This window comes from Nilaparvata lugens, chromosome 3 (assembly GCF_014356525.2).
Source record: "Nilaparvata lugens isolate BPH chromosome 3, ASM1435652v1, whole genome shotgun sequence".
Classification (NCBI taxonomy): domain Eukaryota; kingdom Metazoa; phylum Arthropoda; class Insecta; order Hemiptera; family Delphacidae; genus Nilaparvata; species Nilaparvata lugens.
In genome coordinates, this window is record NC_052506.1 from 97547621 (window position 1) to 97573304 (window position 25684).

The 25684-nt window shown below is 33.9% G+C and overlaps 1 protein-coding gene across 4 annotated transcripts in view; it reads right to left on the bottom strand.

Moving 5' to 3' along the window:
• Window positions 1-4042: 4042 nt before the first annotated feature.
• The window catches only part of LOC111045634 (actin cytoskeleton-regulatory complex protein PAN1), an 85401-nt gene continuing 63759 nt past the window's right edge, over window positions 4043-25684 (bottom strand). For 3 of the 4 annotated variants that reach the window (XM_039425229.1, XM_039425231.1, XM_039425230.1), the window contains 2 exons: window positions 12218-12366; window positions 4043-6989 (listed from right to left, as the gene is read on the bottom strand). In XM_039425229.1, the coding sequence (XP_039281163.1) occupies window positions 6940-6989; window positions 12218-12366 (199 nt within the window). In that variant the 3' untranslated portion in view covers window positions 4043-6939. The remainder of the gene's footprint in view (window positions 6990-12217; window positions 12367-25684) is intronic. The other variant, XM_039425232.1, reaches the window with a different exon arrangement.

Genomic DNA, 25684 nt, shown 5'->3' on the forward strand with positions numbered 1-25684 from the left:
AGAATAGTATATTTCGCACCTAGAGCAGAAAATGAGATTTTTCCAGCTCGAAATCGGTTTTCAAGTCCGAGGCCGTAGGCCGAGGACTAGAAAAGATTGAGAGCTGGAAAAACATTTTTGCCCGTGGTGCGAACGATATTTTTCGCCACACTACAGGTATTGCTGACAAAATAAATAAAGAAAGAGAGATCGTACCTATCTCTTGATTTTAGTGGTAGAAGATTTGCAGTCAGGATTTCAGATTCTTTTAAAATTTCACTTGGAATACCACAGTCATCTTCAAGCATTTTTAAAAATTCGGAATGCACTAATTAACAATAAATAATTGAATAAAACTGGTTGCGAAGCGAATTAGTTTGATTCGAAACTGGAACTGAAATCATGGCAACTTCAGCTGATGATGAAAGTGGACACTCGCCCGATCTAGCGGATGACTTATTAACTACTTCCATGAGCGGCTGGAAAGAGACAACTTTCTGGCCTAGACCGGAAAAGAAACCCTTTTCTGACGTCGTCTGCAAACAAGGTCTTTCAGATCTACGTAGGGACTGGAAAACAGCTGCTTTCTGTGCAGTGTGGCGAAAAAGGAATTCCTCCAACTCTGATATCACTATATATATCATCTACTTTGAAGATAGGATTAATCAGACTTTATTCATAATTAATCAGCTGACAAGTGGATTATTCATTGCATGCATTACACAGATGTCTGGGTGTGTCTATTTATACTAGTAGTTCTGTGAACAGTAGACCTCACGCAGTATTCTCATCCACAAGTACCTGATTGAAAGTATAGGCCTTATGAAAATACAGCAATAGACTGGCTTCTCCACACATCTGTGTAATCACTTGTCCGCTGATTTATGATGAATAATTCTATAGTCTGATTTTTACTCTATTATAAAATTATAAATCAACTGTGAATTGTGATTCATCTGAATCAACTAGAACAGGTGACATCAGATACTTGTGGATAAGAAAACTGCGTGAAGTCTACTGTTTACAGAACTACTAGTATAGAATTTTGTTTGAGGAAAGGTGATTCTCCAGCTGGAGACTTAACGCCTTCTCTATAATTTTAGACATCACACTCATCTATATATATAAAAGCAAAATGGCACTCACTCACTGACTGACTGACTGACTCACTCACTCACTCGCATAACTAAAAATCTACCGGACCAAAAACGTTCAAATTTGGTAGGTATGTTCAGTTGGCCCTTTAGAGGCGCACTAAGAAATCTTTTGGCAATATTTTAACTCTAAGGGTAGTTTTTAAGGGTTTAAAGTTCGTCTTTTAGCATGTATATTCTTCTCCCAATCTCTTAATTATAATTGAAATTTCCATATCATATGTTACTATAGAACTATAATCTAGATAGAGTACCTCTTCGAAACAGTTGTTAACTGGTAACTAAATTAATAATTTTGTCAGGTTGGCATTAAGTTGAGTTGACTTTGTTAGGTTGGCACCAAGTTGAAGATTTAAATGCATTTATCGCGGAAAAATTGATTAAGCACTGCTACTTCAATCCTGGGAATATTATATTACTAGCAGTCAGGCTCGCTTCACTCGCCATATCCGTTTAGCCAGCCGTTTAGTCTGGACCCCCGACTGGATTGTCCTAATATATGATAAAATGCCCAAATGGAAAATGCAGGCGAGCGAAGCGAGCCTGCTGATCTCATTCCTGGATGATCCAGTCGGGGGTCCAGGGGGCGGAGCCCCCTGGCTAGACGGATATGGCGAGCGAAGCGAGCCTGACGGCTAGTTATATGTATAGGTTTGTAACTGATACATTAATTCATTTAGGCTAGGCACACACCAGTTAGTCAAGACAATACATGATCAGTCACAATACTTCACATATACAGTCGAAATCCTCTAAACAACGAGTTTTTACCTGGTCCCATGACATTTTAGAGTTTTGGCTGCTTATTTACCTCTATTTAACGAATTTCGGACTTGACTTCAACATACAAAATGTAGTGTTTATAGGAAGCAGAGAGTCAAAATTGGGGAAATTTTATGCTTATTGTCAAGGACTTGAAGGGTGATTCTGCCCCTGGAATTGACAACATATTGGACAATATTGAATATTTAAAAATACCTCTCTTGCACATAATAAACAATATCTTCTCACAGTGATTTTCTCCAGTTTCTTTCAAAGTGGGGGAGGTGATCCCATTTAAAAATCCGGCCCTAAGGCTAGGCACACACCAGTATTAGTCAAGACAAGACATGATCAGACAAAATACTTCTTTGAATGTAAATACTTTTTATTTACTATGTTTAATCTATGACGATGCTATGCATTTGTATAAATGTCTTCTGCAATAAAGAAATCTTGAATCTTCACATACAGTTGCTTAGGAAGACATGTCTAATTGCGATGAGTAATCAGTGTGTGCTGCGTCATAAGCAACTACAGTTGAACCTCTGTATAACGAAGTTGATTATCCCGAGAAAAAAATCGCTGCAGAGAGGTATTCGTTATTGAGAGGTTGCTCGGTCAAGAAAACCTATAAATAGTATGTGTCATCTATCTTCTATCTATCTATATATATAAAAGCGAAATGGCACTCACTCACTGAGTGACTGACTTACTCACTCACTCGCAGAACTAAAAATCTACCGGACCAAAAACATTGAAATTTGGTAAGTATGTTCAGTTGGCCCTTTAGAGGCGAATTGCCCTTTTGGCAATACTCTAAGGGTGGTTTTTAAGGGTTTGAAGTTCGTCTTTTAGCATGTATATTCTTCTTATTCTCTTAATTATAATTGAAAAAAGGCCATACCATATGCATAGCCACCTCTAATACAGGTGGCTATGCCATATGTTAATATAGAACTATAATCTAGAGAGAGTAACTCTTCGAAACAGTTGTTAACTGGTAACTAAATTAAATAATTTTGTCAGGTTGACATTAAGTTGAGTTGACTTTGTTAGGTTGGCACCAAGTTGAAGATTGAAATGCATTTATCGCGGAAAAATTGATTGGGCACTGCTACTTCAATCAGAGCTATTCCTGGGAATATTATATTACTAGCCGTCAGGCTCGCTTTGCTCGCCATATCCGTTTAGCCAGACGTTTAGTCTGGACCCCCGACTGGATCGTCCTAACATATGATAAAAATGCAGGCAAGCGAAGCGAGCCTGTTGATTTCATTCGTGGACGATCCAGTCGGGGGTCCAAGGGGCGGGGCCCCCTGGCTAGACGGATATGGCAAGCGAAGCGAGCCTGACGGCTAGTCTATAATATTTTCAATCACATTAGGAATAGCATTTCCAAGGTTTGCACCATCACCTACATAATATTCATTTAGTGTGTTTGCCGCTTGGAGGATATCTTCAGACGAGATTTTCTCCTTGTCTTTCAGAAAATGCTCTATGGGAAAACTATCTAATGATTTCTTTTCTCAATCCTTAGATTTCTGTTATGCTTTTCCAGAGTTGTTCAACCTTGATTTTCAAGATACTAAATAGATGATTTTTCGGTTTTTTAAAAACGTAAATACGTTACCTGAAAACTATAATTTAAAATTCAATTCTAAGGTTATGATTGGAAAGAGGAGGAAATTTTCAATAAGATTGATATAGTTCGTTCGATTGTTTAACGTTTTTGAACTTTATAATGAGCGCTGAAAGTTGAAAAAAGTAAATTCGTCGAGTTCAAAGCCAAATTTCAAACAGTTTGAGAAATTCAAAAATTTCAAACAAAGAAACAAATTATTTATGAATCTTATTGGAAATTCCTCTTTTTTCCAACCATATCATTGGAATCAAATTTCAACTTCTAGTCACTGTCACGTCTTTTAAAAATATCGAAAATCAACTTATCTTGAAAACTAAGGTTGATATAGGAAAATTTAACTGAACATTTTTTGTTGCAAATTTTAGGTAGAATCTATGGTCTTCGGCTTTCAACTTACACCTCTCTTGGGACACTCTGTATATAGTTAGGCCTATACGTCAGAGATCCCTTGTCAAACTAACTCCTTGGGAAACTACTAAATGGGAGATAAATAATGTACTAATCATGATAATTATTTCAATTTATTTCATTTCAAACAAACATCAAATTCACCTCTCTAACTAACAACTATTTCAAAGGTGAATCTATTAAAATATAACAAACAATAAATTCTTATAAGACTCAGATAATTCCAATGAACATTAGAAAACTATAACAACAACAATATTCAAACACTAAATATTTATTGGAATATGGAAAAAGCGAAAATATTCGTTTATGAACTGCCCAAATAACACAATTATTAACAAATACTTTGACTTAACCATTATTATTTAATATTACCTTACAGTTCATGTATCAATAAAAATATATGTGAATTTTTCAAAAATTATACTTACACACAATTTATGAGCTTACCAGAGTATAAAAGAGGTATTTCATTTAACTCCCATATCCATCTAAAATGATATAGTTGCAGACATTTTCAAAAATTTAAAAGAGAGAGTGAGAGATACAATATTATTGAAGATAGTAAAAACACTGATAATTGTTTAATAACTATATTATGTAGTGCTGCGCAAGGGTCTAATTGAAAACGTGGCAAACTGAAAACTTGACTTTCTGAAATCTTGAGAATTCAAAATAGGCCTATAACCATCCTTGCGTGGGCATACAAGGAAAATCCATCAAGTCCATAAAAGTGACATTTTCATGAAATCAATTTTTAATTTCTTACATCAATCATAATTTCCTTTTAGTGATTTTTCAAAAAATAATTTCATAATGCAAGAAATTAAATATTCTTTATTTTTGTTTGATAATTAATTACCGTATTTAACATTCATCTATATATATAAAAGCGAAATGGCACTCACTCACTGACTGACTGACTCACTCACTCACTCGCAGAGCTAAAAATATACCGGACCAAAAACGTTCAAATTTGGTAGGTATGTTCAGTTGGCCCTTTAGAGGCGCACTAAGAAATCTTTTGGCAATATTTTAACTCTAAGGGTGGTTTTTAAGGGTTTAAAGTTCGTCTTTTAGCATGTATATTCTTCTTCTTATTCTCTTAATTATAATTGAAAAATGTCCATATGTTAATATAGAACTATAATCTAGAGAGAGTACCTCTTCGAAACAGTTGTTAACTGGTAACTAAATTAATAATTTTGTCAGGTTGGCATTAAGTTGAGTTGACTTTGTTAGGTTGGCACCAAGTTGAAGATTGAAATGCATTTATCGCGGAAAAATTGATTGGGCACTGCTACTTCAATCAGAGCTATACCTGGGAATATTATATTACTAGCCATTAGGCTCGCTTCGCTCGCCATATCCATTTAGTCTGGACCCCCCGACTGGATCGTCCTAACATATGATAAAAATGCTCAAATGAAAAATGCAGGCGAGCGAAGCGAGCCTGATGGCTAGTAGTTTATAGAATTAATTAAAAACTACCGTAATAAAAAGTCAAAGTTTGGAAAAAGTGGACTTGGTGCATTTTCTTTGTACGCCCACGCTTGGTAAATTGAAAATCTAAATGCAAAATTTCAAGTGAATCAGTCCAGTAGTTTAGACGTGCTGATGCGTTACTCATGAATTTCCTATCCCGTACGTGTATAAGCCAATTCTTTCTTTCATTATAATATAGAACAATTTACAAATGAAACTGTGTTGGAATTGTATTTATAAAGAATTTTATGTAAAATCAAAATAGTATGTCATTTTAAACGAATTCCCCTCAATTTTCTGAGATAAAAACGAAACATTATATATATTATTATAACCAATGAAATCACATTTTTTTCAAATTCTCTACTACAGGAAAATAGGATAAGTATAATAATATTATAACTCATCATAATAATTATTCGGGTAACTAGAGCGCAAAGTGACACCGAAAGCACATTAATTTTTTCCCTCAGTGATCAGTTGAAAGTGAAGAGTGAGAAATAACTTATATCAACCAATTAATTCTTCAAAACAATTATTAATATCAATAATATATAATTGGATATATTTTTCTTCTACTGACTTTTAGGCATAATTGCCTGTTCTGGTCTTGAAAATCGTAATTTATCAAAATTATAATTATAATAATTTATCTTTAGAATCGTGCTTAGTTTCGAGACCACCTTTTCCTTGGTCTTCCAACGTCTCTCCTACCTGCTGGTTTGAAATAATTGAGAATATATTTTTTTAATATAATACAAGTATTTATTGATAATTGATAAGTTACTAATTCAACTAATTTGATTTTTTCAATACGGTATTTTAAATACCGGTATTGACCTTCATCTATTAATTAATTTTAAATATTTATTTTTGTAAAAATTTCATTAATAATCTTAATTGAAGTTTAAAATTAAAAAAAAAGACTGTGGATGGAATCCACCAGTCACCGAGTTCTTAGTCACCGAGAGCTTGTTTGCTTATAATGAGGGTTTTATCTGATTTATTTATTTATTTATTTGATTGATAATTTCTAAGCTGTTCTGTTGCACTAGATAACCTTACAAAAAAACTAATTATAATATTGTGTATCTTTGTAACTCACTTATCGTTTTTTGTTCAAATAAAAAAAAAAGAAAAAAAAATTTTTTATTTTTCATAAAAAATTTATTTATATTGCAAATTATACTGAAGAGTAAATGCGATAAAAAGATGTACTGGAATCTGGGTAATGGGATGCATATTCAAAAATAACAATGCTATTACAGTGCAAAAAATACATTATTAGTCATTGCTGTACTTTCAATTTTTCCTGTAGAGATTTGCTATTGCTGGCTTCCCTCTGGGAAGGAGATGTGATTTCATGGGTTATTTCATTACCTATGTATAATAGATTCAGCTGTTACTCCCGTGAGAAGACATGTACAAGAAATTGAACCCAGTAGGAAAGTGAGATGACAAAACATTAACACTAAAAAGCTCTAAACAGCAGACGGGGAAGAGCGTTCATTAAAAGAAGTGTATTTTTCCTCGTTCTCCTCGAAAAAATTCTGCCAAATCTGTAAAATATAATTAATAAAATATTAGTACCATAATAATGTGAAAGTTATATTACACTACGTTATTCTTTGTATTTATTTATTTCAGTTCATAATAAGTATAAGAGTAGCACTCTGATGCTCAAATTTAATGCACTCATGCAAACAATAGACTACGGTGAAATATAATATTAGAATGAAGAAACAAAATTAAATGATAAATCAAAATACTAGATAACCAGAAATGCCAGATAAAAAGTTATTGGCTTGAGAGCTATTGATCTGCACTCTGTCGGATAATCATTGGAATTAAACTCATCAAATAGGCCACTAAAGTATTATTATGAATGACCCTTGGGTACGATATGGATTTATTGTGGGTAGGCTATCCTTAGAGTCCAATGAATGTGGAACCAACTCTTGTAAATAAATTTGAATAACATAATTTTAATAAGCTCTCATATGACTGTAAATTAAAGTTATTTAATCCATTTGACAGTTGGATTCCATAATACCTATTATTTTATTGTAAACCTTTTATTGTCTTATGATTGTCTGACAGGGGTCCATGTATTCTGGAAATATTCATGACCAATAAAATAGTACCGTATTATTTTTTTTTTATTTCTATATAAAATCAGATTATTAACTTATCACAGCTGTGATAAGAGAGTCGAAATGTCATGGATGATAGAAAGGCGTGATATCATCATCTGCTTATGTGCTTATAAAACATATACTTTCAATTAGACTCGCTCTAATCAATAGATCAATCTCTTTATTCAAGACATACGATGTATATTATACATGATAACTCATTAAACAATACTTCTAACTCTTAAACATAAAACTAGAGAGTGTGTATATGTGTGTGTGTGTGTGTGTGTGTGTGTGTGTGTGTGTGTGTGTGTGTGTGTGTGTGTGTGTGTGTGTGTGTGTGTGTGTGTGTGTGTGTGTGTGTGTGTGTGTGTGTGTGTGTGTGTGTGTGTGTGTACACAATATCTCATTTCCCAATTAACGGAATGACTTCAAATTTGGAACTTAAGGTCCTTATACACTATAAGGATTCGACACGAACAATTATTTGGATCAAATGCAATTCAATATAGCAGCTAAAATGGTGAAAATGTTGTAAAAACAGGATTTTTTGCGATTTTCTCAAAAACGGCTCCAACGATGTTGATCAAATTCATACCTATAGTGAGGTCCACGTTATAATGACAGTATTTGATCAACTTTGGTTTTGCTATCCTTGTCTATCATTCGACAAAGCCGGTGGTACTATCCTTTTCTAGGTCTACAACATTGCCAATTATGTTTTTGACAGTGTAAAAATATAATTAATCAATGCAGAGAATCGGCATCGCTATTCTCCTATCTTTATCTACTGCCATTATAACGTGGACCTCACTATAGAATTGTCATTGATAAGCTATATCAACTGCCACAAGTCTTATATCTGTAAAAATTTCAGGAGCTTCGCCTCATCTATATGCAAAGTTCGATTTTAGATTCCCAATTATCAGGCTTCAGATACAATTCAAACAAAAATTTTCTTGTGTAAAAGATTGAGCATGAAAATCTCTACAATAATTGTAGAGAACATTAATTATTAATGTTCAGTAGCATTTTCACCTAAAATTGGAAATAAGCTCGAAATTCGAGAAAATGTGATTATCCAATAATTGCGAACTGTTGGCAACTGTTGATTCTATTAGATCATTCACTATAGTGAGGTCCACGTTATAATGGCAGTGAAGGAAGATACGAGAACAACGTTGCCAAATCGACTCCATTTTGCCACTGAGTGTACACAGCTGTTATTCAACTCATCCAATTGAATTTGATCTGATATTAATTTCAATTCCTTTGATTAAATTAGAAATTTCATGTCAAATTAATTAAATTTATCAATAAAATCTATTTTTTCATAATTTGATTCTAAACTTTGCTTTCATAACTGAAATCTGATTTACAAGCCTGAAATGGCAGCTGATTTGAAAAGCTGTGATTCACCAATCTGAACTTCAAAACAACAGCAATTAAGTTTTTCGCTAGGTATTCTATTCCAATTTCTTTTTAAAATGATAGAAAAATAAAAAATTCTATCCATAATAAGATAATTTCAAAAGAAATAATGATGAAATGACCTTTCAATATTATTTATACCGGTACCAGTGTAGGCCTAACCTATTCCGGTAAACTGAAGTCTAGGATGGTCTCAAAGTTATTAACTTTCAAAGTTTCATTTCAAGTATAATTTGTGTTTCTCATACGGTAATATCTAAAAATAATTCCATTTATTCAAAACTCATTTAAAATCAATCATATGACTCCTCTACTTAATAATTTTGTTATAAATCAAAATAAAACATGGCGGGTTGAGTATTGTCTACTTCTGTACAGTCACTGTCAAAAGTGAAATATTTCTGGCAATCTGACAACATTGCAAAGCTAGAGAGTGCTATCTGTTTTGTTGCATGTTAGACAAGGATAACAACACTATTATCAATCATACACTGCCATTATAATGTGGACCTCACTATATGAAGAGATAGCAGACCTCCTGTGTCTTCAGCGTTATTGCTTGTCACCAGCTGGCTCAAATAAAAAATACTATTCTTTGAATAGTAGACTTGTGATGCGCGTGTACACTAGCGTCAGGTGATCAATTTTCATAACGGCAAGGAAAATTGTGTGAGTGCGCCACACCAGATTTATTCAACTCAATTTTGAATCTTGCCCTATTCGTCTCGCTTCTGAAGCTGCCTCAAAAATTTCATCCGCATATAATATGCTGGAATTTGTTTAAATTTTTCTCTTTTATGTTCCACTATAATGAAGTGTGTGTGTGTGTGTGTGTGTGTGTGTGTGTGTGTGTGTGTGTGTGGTGTGTGTGTGTGTTGTGTGTGTGTGTGTGTGTGTGTGTGTGTGTGCGTGTGTGTGTGTGTGTGGTGTGTGTGTGTGTTGTGTGTGTGTGTGTGTGTGCGGCTGTGTACACGATATCTCATCTCCCAATTAACGGAATGACTTGAAATTCGGAACTTGAGGTCCTCACAATATAAGGATCCAACACGAACAATTTCGATCAAATGCAATTCAAGATGGCGGCTAAAATGGAGAAAATGTTGTCAAAAACAGGGTTTTTCGCGGTTTTCTCTAAAACGGCTCAAACGATTTTGATTAAATTCATACCTAGAATAGTCATTGATAAGCTGTATCAACTGCCACAAGTCTTATATCTGTAAAAATTTCAGGAGCTCCGTCCCATCTATGCAAAGTTTGATTTTAGATTCCCAATTATCAGGCTTCAGATACAATTTAAACAAAAAAATTTGAGTGGAAAAGATTGAGCATGAGAATCTCTACAATTAATGTTCAACTGTTGGCAACTGTTGATTCTATCAAATCATTCACTATGAAGAGATAGCAGACCTCGTATGTCTCCAGCTTTATTGTCCTGTCACCAGCTGGCTCAGATCTTTGTTTATAAGAGTAGACTTGAGATGCGCGTGCACACTAGCGTCAGGTGATCAATTTTCATAACGGCAAGGAAAGTTGTGTGAGTGCGCCACACCAGATTTTTACATGTAAAATTGTTCTGTAGATGTAAAGGCCATACACAGTCATAAATTCTAGTTTCTTAGATAGTGACTTACATGACTGTTGATTATTATTAATATTCAAAATTATTCTTACGGTACTCATTCTTTTTGTAGTTTGAGTATTTTTTTTAAATTAGCTATAACTTGTCCCTCCATATAGCCTACTTCAATTACATGCAATATGTTCGTGTGTAGTAGCAGAATAAGCAGATTTTAAATTATTATCAATTGAAAGTCTCAAATCTGTCAGCATTATCCGTTAAATTAGAATAATTGATGGTGAGAGTTTGGTGTGAGTCTACATAACGGCTATGCATACAATCTACAATTTTTATTGAAAGCTGCAATCTATTTTCTCCATCAAACCAATTAATTTTTGGGAATAAAAAGTCACTACTGTATTTTTAATGCGAAAAGTGAGTCATGTCATAGAGGACTACAATATTTATTTTAGAATTTTATAAATAAAGTCACAAAAACGAATAGTTATTAATCAATTTTGACTATTCATTGATTTTAGATATTTCATATAAATATTCAATTTTCAATTTTAATTAACCAAACGAAGTGAGGTCTAAGATTCATGTCGACGGTTTGGCATTTCTCTTAATGTTCAAATGTTTATATGTTTAAATGTTTATATATTTATATGTTTATATGTTGCGCATTTACGGCGAAACGCGGTAATAGATTTTCATGAAATTTGACAGGTATGTTCCTTTTTGAATTGCGCGTTGACATTTTTTATATACAAGGTTCTTGGAAATTCTGCATTTCAAGGATAATATGAAAGGAAAAAGGAGTCTCCTTCATACGCCAATATTAGAGTAAAAATCAGACTATAGAATTATATTCATCATAAATCAGCTGACAAGTGATTAAACAGATGTGTGGAGAAGCCAGTCTATTACTGTATTTGTATAAGGTCTATAGATTCAATCAAAGACCTTGAAGAGGTATGCATCTTTAAGCTGGGTTTACACCAAAGTTATTAACAAAATGTTAATAACTTAATCCTTATAGATTCTATTAGATTGAATGCAAGTTGACAAACACACAGTCATGTTTATCATGTGTATGATAAGTTATGTTCAATCTAATATAATATATAAGGATTGAGTTATTAACATTTTGTTGATAAATTTGGTCTAATTGCAGCTTTAAGGTCTTTGGTTTCAATATTATTATATTTTAGTATTATTATGCGTGTCCATCAGTATCAATATTCTCACATTCGAAAAAACTAATTTAATAAGTGATTAAAAATAATCAAATGAACTAAATAATGCTAAAGAAATTATAATATTTTTGATTAAAAAAATTAATTTTCATTGGATGGAAAGATTATCACGGAACTGGACGAATATTATATAAATTCTGGAATAGAAATATATTCTATTCATTGTTTAAATAAACATAAATATTGATAAATTATGGAATACAAATTCAGAAGTGAACTGATTTTGTTAACATTTAAAACAGTTGACATCAGGTACTTGTGGATGAGAATACTGCCTGAGGTCTACTGTTCACAGAACTACTAGTTAAATGAATAACTGAAACAATTATCGTTCTTCAAGACTTTAAAGTGCTAATGGTTGATGATTGAGGACAGAGATGTGCACGGAAATAGATTGACTGTACCTCCAGCTGTAATGCTTATTTGATTTGGTGTTTCTCGGCATGCGTTTATTATTATTTTTGCCCCTTTGCTCCAGATTCCAAAATTATTATAAAGGTCTTGTTGTGAGTACGGATTTCCTCCATTCATTTTAATAAGATCGACTTGGAGCCTGCAATTTAATTGAAATTAAAATTAACTTGTGAAATCGAATACATGGTCTAGTATATTCATATACATTGGTGCTTATAAAATATATTGCAGTTCTGATTTATAATTTCATGCAATATTTCCTTGTTAATGTTAGAAAGCCTTCTTACTTTGCAAATACAGGTTTTTGTGGAAAGTTCGTGGAGATGGAAACAGACCTAAATATTCTGATTCTAGGGTACCTCAGGATATCCCAACCACGGTGTTTAGATAAAAATACCTTATTGATGCATGTTCTGGGTTCGCGACTGGGCCGCGTAATGGCCGATTCAAAATGGCAGATTCAGCATTTGCTAAATCGAAGTAGCAGTGTTACCATTGCAGTGTTTCGGTGATTAAACTGTACTGGACAGTCGGGCCAAAACTTGTATTGGATAAGACATCGGTTTCCTTTTACATAAATCATGGGTAGGCTTGTACCAATTCATCCTAAAATAGTTAATTCTAATATGAGAAGGGATAATAATGACTTAAAAGCATTTTGGCTAACTGTGAAATATGTAATAGGCAACGTTTCAAGTATATTACAGAGTTCGAACATGACAAACCATAAAAACTTATAATAAAGAAACACCATACCAAAAATCCAGAATTATTGTTAATGCATGATAAATCCTAAAATGTGCTCGGGAGGTTAGGTTGAAAGACATTGTACAAATTACGAATTACAGAAACATTACCAAGAGAAAAACAAGAACTCATAGCATATTTTGCTTTCACTGAGTTTACATCTACTACAAAATTAGAATTTGGCAGAAATAAAACTTTAAATTAAATTCATCAAAGGACATTGCTACGAGCACATTTCAAGAGATCAAGACCTAGAGGAAGAGAACAAGAAAACGGATATGTAAAAAAATTAGTTTTGCTTTGCCAGCTGAACCGATTAAAACACATATTTTGGAGTTCAATTAATTTAGGTTAGTTCTAAGTCATTGCTGTATATGATTTTAAGATTTGACAATAAATTTTTATTTCTCAAATGTATTTTAATAATTTATTAAACCAAAATGAATCTTTTACATTTTTACTTTCCTTGCCCTATTACCATAGGTAAAGAAAGTATTCCTACACAATATTATATCACCTGCCAATTAACAGAGTTTTTTGAAAGTTGAAACTTAAGGTCCTTATGTTACAGATGATATTTATTATTATCATATGATTTCAATAAATTAGTTACCAGAACGTTAATTGCTTGAATGTATTAAAATAAAGATGGTTGGTTGATATGAAGAGTATTATTTATTCAATATCTAAAGGTGCGTACAGACTTTCGCTCTGCTCCGCAACTGAACGTCACTCCAGCAGAGCGATTGATGATCGACCAGGGAGCAACAGTGGTTCGACCGGGAAACGCGAGAAGATCTAACATCTTCCGTAACGTTCATGATGGGTGCGTGGGCAGAGCGACTGTGGTTCGATGGTGGTATGAGGGCGGCACAAGAGAGGAGCATGCTCGGTGTTGGAAGCGCGAATATGTGTATGCAGCTTAACATGGCGGAGTCGAAAATAAAATAAAACAAGAACAATTGAATTATTAAGTGTTCAAGTGAGAAGTGATAGCTCAATATTGGAAATGGAATTCAACAAACTAGGTAGGCTAGTTATACATGGGGATATCGCAAATTATTTTGCCAACTTCAAAGAAGAAGTAACAATTTCTTTGACTGCTACCGAGACTGTAAAGAAATCTCGAGAAATACAAGTAGCGAGATTGAAAAACTTACTGGGACCTGATGGACTTAAATTGTACAACACATTATCAGGAGAGAATGACATTTAAACGGTTACCTCAATTCTTGAAGTTTTGGAGAAATATTGACATCTACAAATTGCTAACCAGAAAACAAAGTCCTAATGAACCATTTAATAGTTTCTATGCAGATTAAAGAAGATTAATAAAACCTTGTAACCTTAATGACCAGGAAGATAAAATTATGAAAGCACTAATAGCACTCTGAGTGAACTCGAGAGAATTACAGCAAAAACTTCTTTGTGAAGATGCTAATCTTGAAAAGGTGGTAGTCAAATTTTGCAAATCAGTCGAGCTTGCGGATAAAAATATGGAAATATTGAATAGAGGCACTGAAATCATGAGAGGTGTTGACTCAGTCAAACAGACGCCTTCCACCCCTACAGCTAAGTCAGGTAATCCTATTCTTATATAAAAAACTTAACAAGTCGTCAGTAATCAATCACAAATGTTGCTTCAGATGAGGTAGAAAACACTCAGGGATTTGTCCAGCTTTAGGAAAAATTTGCAACTATTGCTCAAAACCCAATCATTTTTCCATAGTATGTAGATTGAAACAATCCCAGCAAACTCATGAGATTAGCAGCAAGGAAGATCAAAGTTATGAGGAAGCGGAAGTAATGGAATCACCTCATGAAATTGATAGCATTTATACTGTAAACTTACTTGGAAAAAAACGGGTATGGTTACAAGTAAGTAAAATGGCAGAATATTAACATCAGCTCCACTGTTTATACAATCGTAATGTATCTAAAAACACCGAAGATTTTGTAGTTGGAGAGGAGATATATATGCAGAATATTTATAACAAAGAATGGGAAAAAGAAAGAATAATTGAGATATTACTGCAACCACGTTCATTCCTGGTTAGAAACAATAATGGCGGTGTTCAGTGAAGAAACACAAGTCATATACGAAAAATAAAAAGGGGAATATAGGATAATATATGACTAATATGAAGTCTTAAAGAGAGAGATGTTACAGATGATATTTATTATCATCATATGATTTCAATACACTAGTTACCACAACGTTAATAACAGTTTAGTCTTGAATGTATTAAAATGAAGATGGTTGGTTTAAATAGTACTAAAGAGTATTATTTATTCAATATCTAACACCTTACATTATAAGGATATGACACGAACAATTTCGATCAAATGCAATTCAAGATGGCGGCTAGAATGGCAAAAATGATGTCAGGAACAGAATTTTTTCAATTTTCACAAAAACGGCTCCAACGATTTTGATAAAATTCATAGCCAAAATAGTCATTGATAAGCTCTTTCATTTGCCACAAGTCCCACATCTGTAAAAATCTCAGGAGCTCCGCCCCATACATGCAAAATTTGATTTTAGATTTCCAATTATCAGGTTCATATAATTCAAACGGAAAATTTCAAGTGGAGACGATTTTGCATAAAAATCTCTACAACTAACGTCCAGTAACATTTTCTCCTAAAATTAAAAATAAGCTCGAAATTCAAGAAAATGAAATTATTTAAATGCAAACTTAATGAGAGAGGCTACTGTTGATTCCAATGTACCTAGAATGTATACTGGATAGCTTGGTTGATTCTATTAAATCATTCACTGGAAGAGATAGCAGAATATTGATCTCGTCAGCTGATTGATTTTAAATTATAATAGAAATGTTCATAACAGCAAGGAAAGTTGTGTGAGTGCACCACACCAGATTTTTGAATACTTTTGATTGGCCAAAATGACTAACTCCATATTTGAGCTTAATTGCTTTCAGAGTTTTTTGTGGATGTAAAATCTGACAAAGCATTTATTGGACCGGTTCCACTTTGTTACTCGTTCCATTACTACATAGACGTCATTTCATCATGTTGTCCATCTGCACTGTCCGGTGACGTCACAGTCACGGTTCCACATCACTGTCATAATCAAGTTTGTTTTCTAATATTATTCGTCGTTTCAATTTTAATATTTGTATTATTCAATTTTTTGGAATTTATTTCATCTTTCAGGCATCTTACTTTCTAGATATTTGCTATTTTTTCATCAAACGTTTGTGAACATTTTGCTTACGTATCGAGCATTTCCGGCTTCTTCTTTGTTAGTAGAGCATTGGTCTGGCTTCTTGTCTTTCTATGGTTTCTCGTTGGTGAGTGCACACCGCTTTGGTGTACTTTCTCTTCATCCAAATTCATCTGGTTTACTGAACGTTTTTAAATGTGAATTATTCCTTCAAATTAATTTGTTAAATCTATTCATCAATTGTGATTCAATTATTCATAAATTTCTTCATGTATTTACGTTAATAAACTTTGTCAAAGTTCCATAGTATTGTTAGTGTCTATCGCCATTCTACCATCAACATGTTTTAGACATTTGAAATGCAAAATTTCAATTCCATCATCTCTACCGTTTGGAAATCGTTCTGAAAATTCCACAACTTGAAATTCGGATTATTTGCTTGGAATTCTACATGTTCCTGTTCACATTTCCATTGTTGGAATTGCCTACTGTGTTGGACGCTTCCATTCTTGTTATCACGTGGCCATCATATCGTCGCTTGCTGATGTCTTGTTCCTTGGGGTACCGTGGATTCCTTGCCTGTCTGCCTGGCTGCATCTCTTCCTCAAAATTCTATTCAGGTTACGTGAATCATTTTATTCAACTTTCATTTTACTCATATTGCATAAATGTTCATGAAAATACTAACAGCGTGTCGATACTGGACCACGTTGTTCTCTTTTTCTAATTTGAACATTTTAATGTGCATTCATATGATTTTTGTAGCTATCATTCAACTTTTATGGCAATTAAAAACATTTAATTGTCCATACTTTTGGCAATCATTTAAAATTTTCTATTCTCAATTCAGGTATTATTAACAGTACCTTATCAATTGTTGTCAGTCATCAATAGTCATTAGTGTCATTGACCTAAATTCATTTAAATTTTGTTGTCGTTTATTTTCTAACAGTTTTATTACATGTTGTAATAAAATCCATCTGAGGATTTTATTCGATTTAATCTACTTACACTTGTTTTTGTATGTGGCCATCTGCCTATTATTTTATTAATATTAAATCTCAACTTGTTGACTCATTTTGTCTTTCATTGGTGTACTCACCACACTTCAAGCTATCAGTTTTTTATGCACAGAATTCAGACTTATTTGTAGGTATTAATAACAACTATCATTCACAGTCCACTGCCCTGACTTTGGATTCTGTCATAAAAAATGGTCCTCCAGGCCGGATTTTTGATTCAGTAGTTACCTAGGATAATTGTTAATTTTTATTACCCATTTTCTTGGTCTGTTGAACCTTAGGGTTTCATCGACCATGTGCCTAAAAGTCTAGCATGATGCCAATGATTAGGTCCCACACTAGAGTATATTTTATTCCATTGTTTTTGTATGTTTGTATTGTTTAATATTAAGCATTCACACACTTGTTTCAATTTTCAGTACTGGCTGCAACTCAAAGCACGCTGTGATGTGTATGCACCAGCTATCAGCTATCTTGTACCCTGAGAGACTGAACTGCACTGAAATGGTCACAGACGGCTATTGCGCATTGAGAAAACAACACACGGCACACTACACAACCTTGCGAGCTCGCTACTTGACTCGCCGCACAGCAAGCTTGACACAACTTGCCTCAAACTCACAGGCGTGCCTCTCTGCGTACTGGACCAGCGCCCAAGGTTGCTTATTGGTGCAGCAATCGCATTGCTACAGTGCAGTATCATCTCATTAACTCAGGTTTTGCTGTTAATTTTTAAGCATGTCTGATCATGAGGAAGATTCGCTTCCTGAGCCTTCTGCTCTTTTCAATGCAAGAGACAATTTACACCAGGAAATGGATTGGTTCATTGTGGCTTCAGTGTCCACAACATAATTGTTATAGCTGGTTATGAACCAATCTATTTCCTGGTGTAAATTGTCTCATGCATTGAAAAGAGCAGAAGGCTCAGGAAGCGAATCTTCCTCATGATCAGACATGCTTAAAAATTAACAGCAAATCCTGAGTTAATGAGATGATACTGCACTGTAGCAATGCGATTGCTGCACCAATAAGCAACCTTGGGCGCTGGTCCAGTACGCAGAGAGGCATGCCTGTGCGTTTGAGGCAAGTTGTGTCAAGCTTGACATGCTTAAAAATTAACAGCAAACCTGTCTGCCTGGCTGCATCTCTTCCTCAAAATTTTATTCAGGCTACGTGAATCATTTTATTCAACTTTCATTTTACTCATATTGCATAACTGTTCATGAAAATACTAACAGTGTGTCGATACTGGACCACGTTGTTCTCTATTTCTAATTTGAACATTTTAATGTGCATTCATATGATTTTTGTAGCTATCATTCAACTTTTATGGCAATTAAAAACATTTAATTGTCCATACTTTCGGCAATCGAGCCTATGTACATGAATGCAATATGTTACAGTGTTTGTCTCATTCAGAGCACTGTCCTACATTATTTCAAAGTTATAATATGTATTCATTGTATTTGATAGCTACCCTTGGCTTGCAAGCGTAATCTCACATCTGAGTTGTTCAATTGATGTCTAACTTGACATTCAATTCATTGAAGGCCTGTGTCGCCTATATTAATATACTCAATATTAACAATTATTTCATTGTATTTGACAGCTACCCTTAGCTCACAAGCGTTATTTTAAGGACACTGATGCCTATTTCAATGTGTATGACATTGACCTTGGAACTTACTCATATTAATGTCAGCTAAGACATTCTCGTTTTTGAACTCAATTGTACTAGTGTCAATCAAAACATTTAATCATTTCAATATATAGAGCATTATCCACATCTCATTGTTATTTGTTATTATTCTTTTTAAAATCATTAAGATTGAATTTTTCAAGGTGGTGTAGTGTGCCGTGTGTTGTTTTCTCAATGCGCAATAGCCATCTGTGACCATTTCTGTGCAGTTCAGTCTCTCAGGGTACAAGATAGCTGATAGCTGGTGCATACACGTCGCAGCGTGCTTTGAGTTGCAGCCAGTACTGAAAATTGAAACAAGTGTGTGAATGCTTAATATTAAACAATACAAACATACAAAAACAATGGAATAAAATATACTCTAGTGTGGGACCTAATCATTGGCGTCAAGCTAGACTTTTAGGCACACGGTCACTGAAACCCTAAGGTTCAACAGACCAAGAAAATGGGTAATATAAATTAACAATTATCCTAGGTAACTACTGAATCAAAAATCCGGCCTGGAGGACCATTTTTTATGACAGAATCCAAAGTCAGGCAGTGGACTGTGAATGATAGTTGTTATTAATACCTACAAATAAGTCTGAATTCTGTGCATAAAAAACTGATAGCTTGAAGTGTGGTGAGTACACCAATGAAAGACAAAATGAGTCAACAAGTTGAGATTTAATATTAATAAAATAATAGGCAGATGGCCACATACAAAAACAAGTGTAAGTAGATTAAATCGAATAAAATCCTTAGATGAATTTTATTACAACATGTAATAAAACTGTTAGAAAATAAACGACAACAAAATTTAAATGAATTTAGGTCAATGACACTAATGACCATTGATGACTGACAACAATTGATAAGGTACTGTCAATAATACCTGAATTGAGAATAGAAAATTTTAAATGATACAATAATAAAGTTACTGCTGAAAAATTCAATCTTAATGATTTTAAAAAGAATAATAACAAATAACAATGAGATGTAGATAATGCTCTATATATTGAAATGATTAAATGTTTTGATTGACACTAGTACAATTAAGTTCAAAAATGAGAATGTCTTAGCTGACATTAATATGAGTAAGTTCCAAGGTCAATGTCATACACATTGAAATAGGCATCAGTGTCCTTAAAATAACGCTTGTGAGCTAAGGGTAGCTGTCAAATACAATGAAATAATGATTTATTATCAATTGTTGACTGTCAAAAACGAACTAGGTTCACTCAGAATTAAGTATGATAAAATTCATGAACAGTGTTATGGAATGCAGAGTTGCAAGCACAAGACACTTCAACTCATTTTGAAATACTTAATAAGTTTATCTCCATTACCTCTAAGGCAAACGCTGCATTAACTGCTTTTGAAAGCAGACAACGCAACAATGAGGCCACTGCTGGTGCTTCCCAGCGGCCAACATCTCAAATCTCGCATTTGGCAAATTTTCAGTTGCCTCAGATTCCGCTTCCACGTTTCAATGGGGAGCTTTCAAAATGGCAAGCATTCTCAAGTGCTTTTACCAATATTATTGGTAATCAGGATAATATTAATGACTCATTCAAATTTTTCTATCTTCGTCAATCACTCAGTGGTGAAGCTCTTGCTAGAGTGGAACACATTGAAGCTGACGAAAATGGTTTTCAGCTTGCATGGAACCTCTTAAGGGAGAGGTATGACAATAAGAGATTAATTGCTGCCAGGCATGTCACAGCAATTGAATCTCCTCCTACCATAAAACGTAACTGTCCGCAATCATTACGGGCATTCATTGACTTTTGCAAGTCCCACATTACCGCGCTCAAAGTGCTTCAACTTGGAGTTCAAATCAAGGACTTATTGTACATGCACAAAATGTTGTTGCAGTTGGATACTGCTACTGTTCGAGAATGGGAAAAGAGTGTTGGTATACACGACATTCCCACCATTGATAAATTTTGGAATTTTTTGGAATCACAATGCAAAATCATGGAAGCTGTTGCTTCAAGCACAGCTAACCACCATCAGGGAAATGTACAGCAAGGTACATCTAACTCGGTTGGTGCTCATAGCAAGCCGAAGTTCAATCAAAATCAATCAAAATCAATCAAATGTTCAATCTGGAATGCAGGTTACTACCTCTTCTATGCCACCTTGTAGTTTTTGTAATTCTGTTGGTCATTTTCCAAATTGTTGTAATGAATTATTGAAGTAGCAGGTTACTGATCGTTGGAATGCTGTCCGTGACAAAAGGTTATGTTATAATTGCATCAAGCCTTTCACACCCAATCATATTTGTTCGGACAAATATTGTACACTTTGTGGCAAGAGTCACCACACTGTTCTTCATAGGTCATATCCTCAATCGCAAGACACTCAGCCTACTTCTAAGGATAAGGTAACTTCCAATGTTATTCATTCTCAATCTTTTGCTCCTTCCAAGGGTGAGAATGCTGTTTTGAATTCCATCATGGTTCAGAATGCAGAAACGACTAAACAAGCTGTTTCTCATGCAGAACAGCCTTAGAAGAACTCTCATGTCACGATGAGCTCCACCTCGTCACTGTGTTTGCAACAGCAATCAACTGTCGCTTTGTTACCTACTGCCGGAGTTTTGGTTCAATCTTCTAGTGGGGAATTTATTAAAGCAACCACGCTTTTAGATTCTTGTTCTGATGGTAATCTGATGTCAACTAGGTTGACTGAAAAATTGTCACTTGTTACTTTGTATTCGGACACTGTGCCGAGCACTATTTTTAATTCAGGCCTTTTCCCAAGTTATAATAGTACATTTAATACACAATAGACTAGAGCCATTATTGCAAGTGAGTTAGTGAAATAAATTATTTTCTCTCTCTATTATGAATGACCATGACTTCGAGTTTCCCATGATAGATATTTAAAAATTCTGGCTCCGAGTCGTCGAGGAATGTAGATTATGGATTTATCTCTAAAACTTAGCCTTCCTGTTGCGACATAGAGTGCGATAAGTTGGAAAACAGCAAGCATTGAAATTATAACAAACTACCGATTTTGCAGTTACTATTTAGTCCAAAGGCTCTAGAAGCCATGCGACGATTGGTCAAATTGATTCCCTTCGCCCAATAGGAGACCTGTTTCTAAATACAGTAGTGGGGGGAATTCCCCAGCCGTGAGACCAGATTACGTTTTGGAGGACACTTTGCTAGGAGCACTACGAGAGTAAAGATGTAGCCATTATGTTTCGCCCTTTTTGGGCAGGTTTACAAGTTTATATCATTAGTTAATGTAGGAGCTAGTTTTATTTTTATTAATGTTTAAATTTTCTAGTAGTGCCATGTCCTGAAAAGTTTAATTGTGTTTCTTCATCATGTACGAATAATTGTTTCTTCAAATAACCGCTAAGCGGTTCATGTGTGTACCCAAACCAACTTCATGTACTACCACCACTTTGGTTCCGCAATTTTATGTAACACCGCTTCAAGACACCCGTTCAGACGACAGGTCTAGGGATGTAGGAGGACGTCGCCGTCAAGCCAAATTCAACCAGTAAAAGTTCACCGCCAAAAACAAGGTACTGTAACCCCGACGATAAAGCAACATACAGACCAACGAAAGTGCAGTGTAGTGAAACAAAGGTTTATTCGAGAATGTCAATCAAAAGTGGGGATTCAAAATTATTATGAAATGGGTTATATGGGTTACTATCGACGAAATTTGGGTTCAACAGGCTTTTCTTTCTTGAGTAATTTCATGTTGAAATTAATTTGTTATTTTATGACTGATATTGTTTGGTTTTGTGATGTATTGCTATCTAAACGGGGATAGTAATGCGCCCCCGAATCAGATGAAGAATGTCAACAAAGTAACATGAAATTGTTGTTTCTGTTGTTCGATTTTAGTTGCCAATGTTTATTGAAGCTGTTTGTATTTTTCAATTATTTTGAATTGTAGTGTTATTCTATAGTATAAACCTATTAAATCAGGCATGGCAAGATTGATTGAAGTTTTCTTGACTCTAGCCCATTCACCTGCATGAATTAGGTATAGACTCAGGTATTATCTAGATGTGTCTGCCTATTTCTAAATTCTAAATTTTATTCAAAATTATCTTCTTTATCATCTTTTAAAAAGGTCAGGCACACAACTGCGCCGACTCTGCTACAGAGCATTTTATATCTCTGAAATCCAAATTTAAAAAACAAAATCAAATTTTCTAACTCATTCTAATTAGTTAAGATTAATTTTTCTGAGTCGATACTTAATAATTCATTCTGTGAATGTGTCAACTGTCAATATTTTTGGGTTTGGAGTTGAATGAATAATTTATTGTTACTACTCCAATTTTTCTGAAGTTTAAATAATTGTAGAAGAAACAGGAAAGTTATTCAGTTATGTTAAACCATTAAAATGATAATCTTATGAAGTGCTTAAAGATAAAGTCAAGTATCATTGATGCTTAAGTTGAAAGTATTCTGAAACTTCATATTGAAATTGATCATTGAGAAATTAAAGGTTTAACGGTAGAATAAAAATTAGTAGAAGAAACTAGCATAGGTGAAAAACAACTGATTCTAAGTGCTGAATAAATTTTTTGCATTCTGTAATTCCGTGAATGATGATAGAAATTATTGTGATGTCAACATACGTATTCTGGTCTCACGCATCGGGTACTTGAGTATCATCATAGTATAGTAGTAGTGAAAGTGAATATTGAGATTTTAAAGGTCAACCCAAGTAAATTAGGAAAATTCGGAAATTATTATGGGAGAATGTTTGAGGAAAATAGGAAATTTTTTTGATAAGTTTAGGTAGATCGAAGGTAATCAGAGAATAAAAAGGAAACTGTTTTATTAGTTATTGTTGATATGTAGTTTTGAAAAGTTGATGAGTAGTTTTGGCCTTGAGATGTTTGAACTAAATAATTAGATATTGTAGATTAAAGTTGAAACAATGATCAAATCCTTGTGAATTTGTATAAAAATAAGTTGATTGAGATGAGGTTGTTAAGTCCCTTTATCAGTAATGTTCATTCTCGGAAAGGTGAATCAGTTTTATTATTGGAGATATTTTTTTTAGGGTGTGATTTTTGCGGTAGGCATGCATAGTGATAGGGTAAAGATCCGTTGTGTTGGTGACGTTTCCTGTAGGCTGTGGGGAATTTTTTGTTTAGTTGACTCAAGATTTAGAGGAGGACACGGGGATGTCCTGCCTATGTGTGTTGTTGTTGAATTTAGGTAATCGGCGAAAGTGTAGGTCCGTGTCCAGAGAGAATGGAGCACTGCCCGAAAGCTGTCCATGTAACAAATCAAGGAATTTAGCTGTGACTAACCTTGCAAATTTGTACGGTGGAATTGTATAATTTTAGCGAAAGGCACCGAAGATGGTGTGAGCTAAGATTTTTTTTTTGTATCTAGTAAATGGTCTGGTTCATTCGAGAGTTATGGGGCTCGTCAGTAGAATAACGTTAACCGAAATCTAGAATATTAAGTGAGTCTTCGTAGTGATTGTAAGGAAAACAATCAGCGTAAGGCAGTTTAGGGAAGCCCAGTCAAAAGGTTCGTTAATGTTTGGTAGGAAAGTCAGCCGCAGAAACACAAGTAATAATTGAAAAAAAGGGGTATTATTGAGTTTAAAGTTGCTTAGAAATTTGGTATGGTAACGAAAATTGAAGGTTTTAGACAATGAATATTTAAAGTGATTAGTTAAGGTATACAAATAAAATAACAGAAAAACTTTTTCGAGTACCTAGGTAATGTTAAAATGGTTATCAGTGGAAGTAGAAATAAATATTGGAACAGTAGCCTACTGAACGGGTTAAATTAAAATAAAATTAACAGTGAAATTCTTCTAGTTGAATTTGGAATGAAAAGGGAAAATCTCTTGAGTTGAGCATGAGTTTAAATTATTCTGTAGTTGAGAGTTGAAAGGTTGATTAAAAATTTAAATGGGGATATAAGGTAGAAATATGTAGGAAAATTCGTGTCAAAAAGGAAATAGAATTTTTGTTGGGAAAATTAAATTGTGGTAATTAACAGTAGTAGGCCCCTTTAGAGATAAGTACCTAGTCAAAAAGAATTAATAAATAAAAAAAAAATAGGAAAATCTTTAATGAAATGATAAATTTTTTAATGATGAATAGTAAAATTGCAATCAAGTTTTCCATGTGAATAAGTTGGGATGTTTTGAGATCTAGTTAAATATGAAGTTTATAGTTGAGGAATAATTATGTGAGGCTGCAGTAAGGTTGGAAATGTCAGTGAACTCGAGAATCAGTAATAGTGTAATAGTAGTCTAAGAAAATGTCACGTACTTTGAGTTTGAGATAAATAACCATGATCGCTGTCGAGTCAATTTATCTAGTTGAAGTTGTAGGCAGTGAGAAAATGACAATACTCTAGTGAGAAGCGAAATACAGAATTATTATCGTAGATTAAAGCCTGGCACCCGACATCATAGTTTTGTTTTGACTAGCATTCTGTGGTAGAGGTTTCCTACTGGAATATTATAATGAAAAGTGTTTTTTCTCATGATTGTGGAATGCAAAATCGCGCTTGTGTCATATAGCTCTCGCATTGATCTAATAATGAAATTTCAATCATTGTTATATTTGAATCGTAGTCTATGTAGAATAGTATTGCCTACTGAATTGCTTTATATTGTTAAAAATATGTTGCACTCTCAACTCTATAGTAATGACAGTTAGATTTCAATACATTCAGCAGATGGAAAAAGTTTCATCCTTTACTATTATAATCAACATACTTCATATTTTACAACAGAAGAGTAACATAGAAACAATTAAAACTATGATGTCTTTTAAACGTTTTCCCTTGTTAGAGTTTGCCAA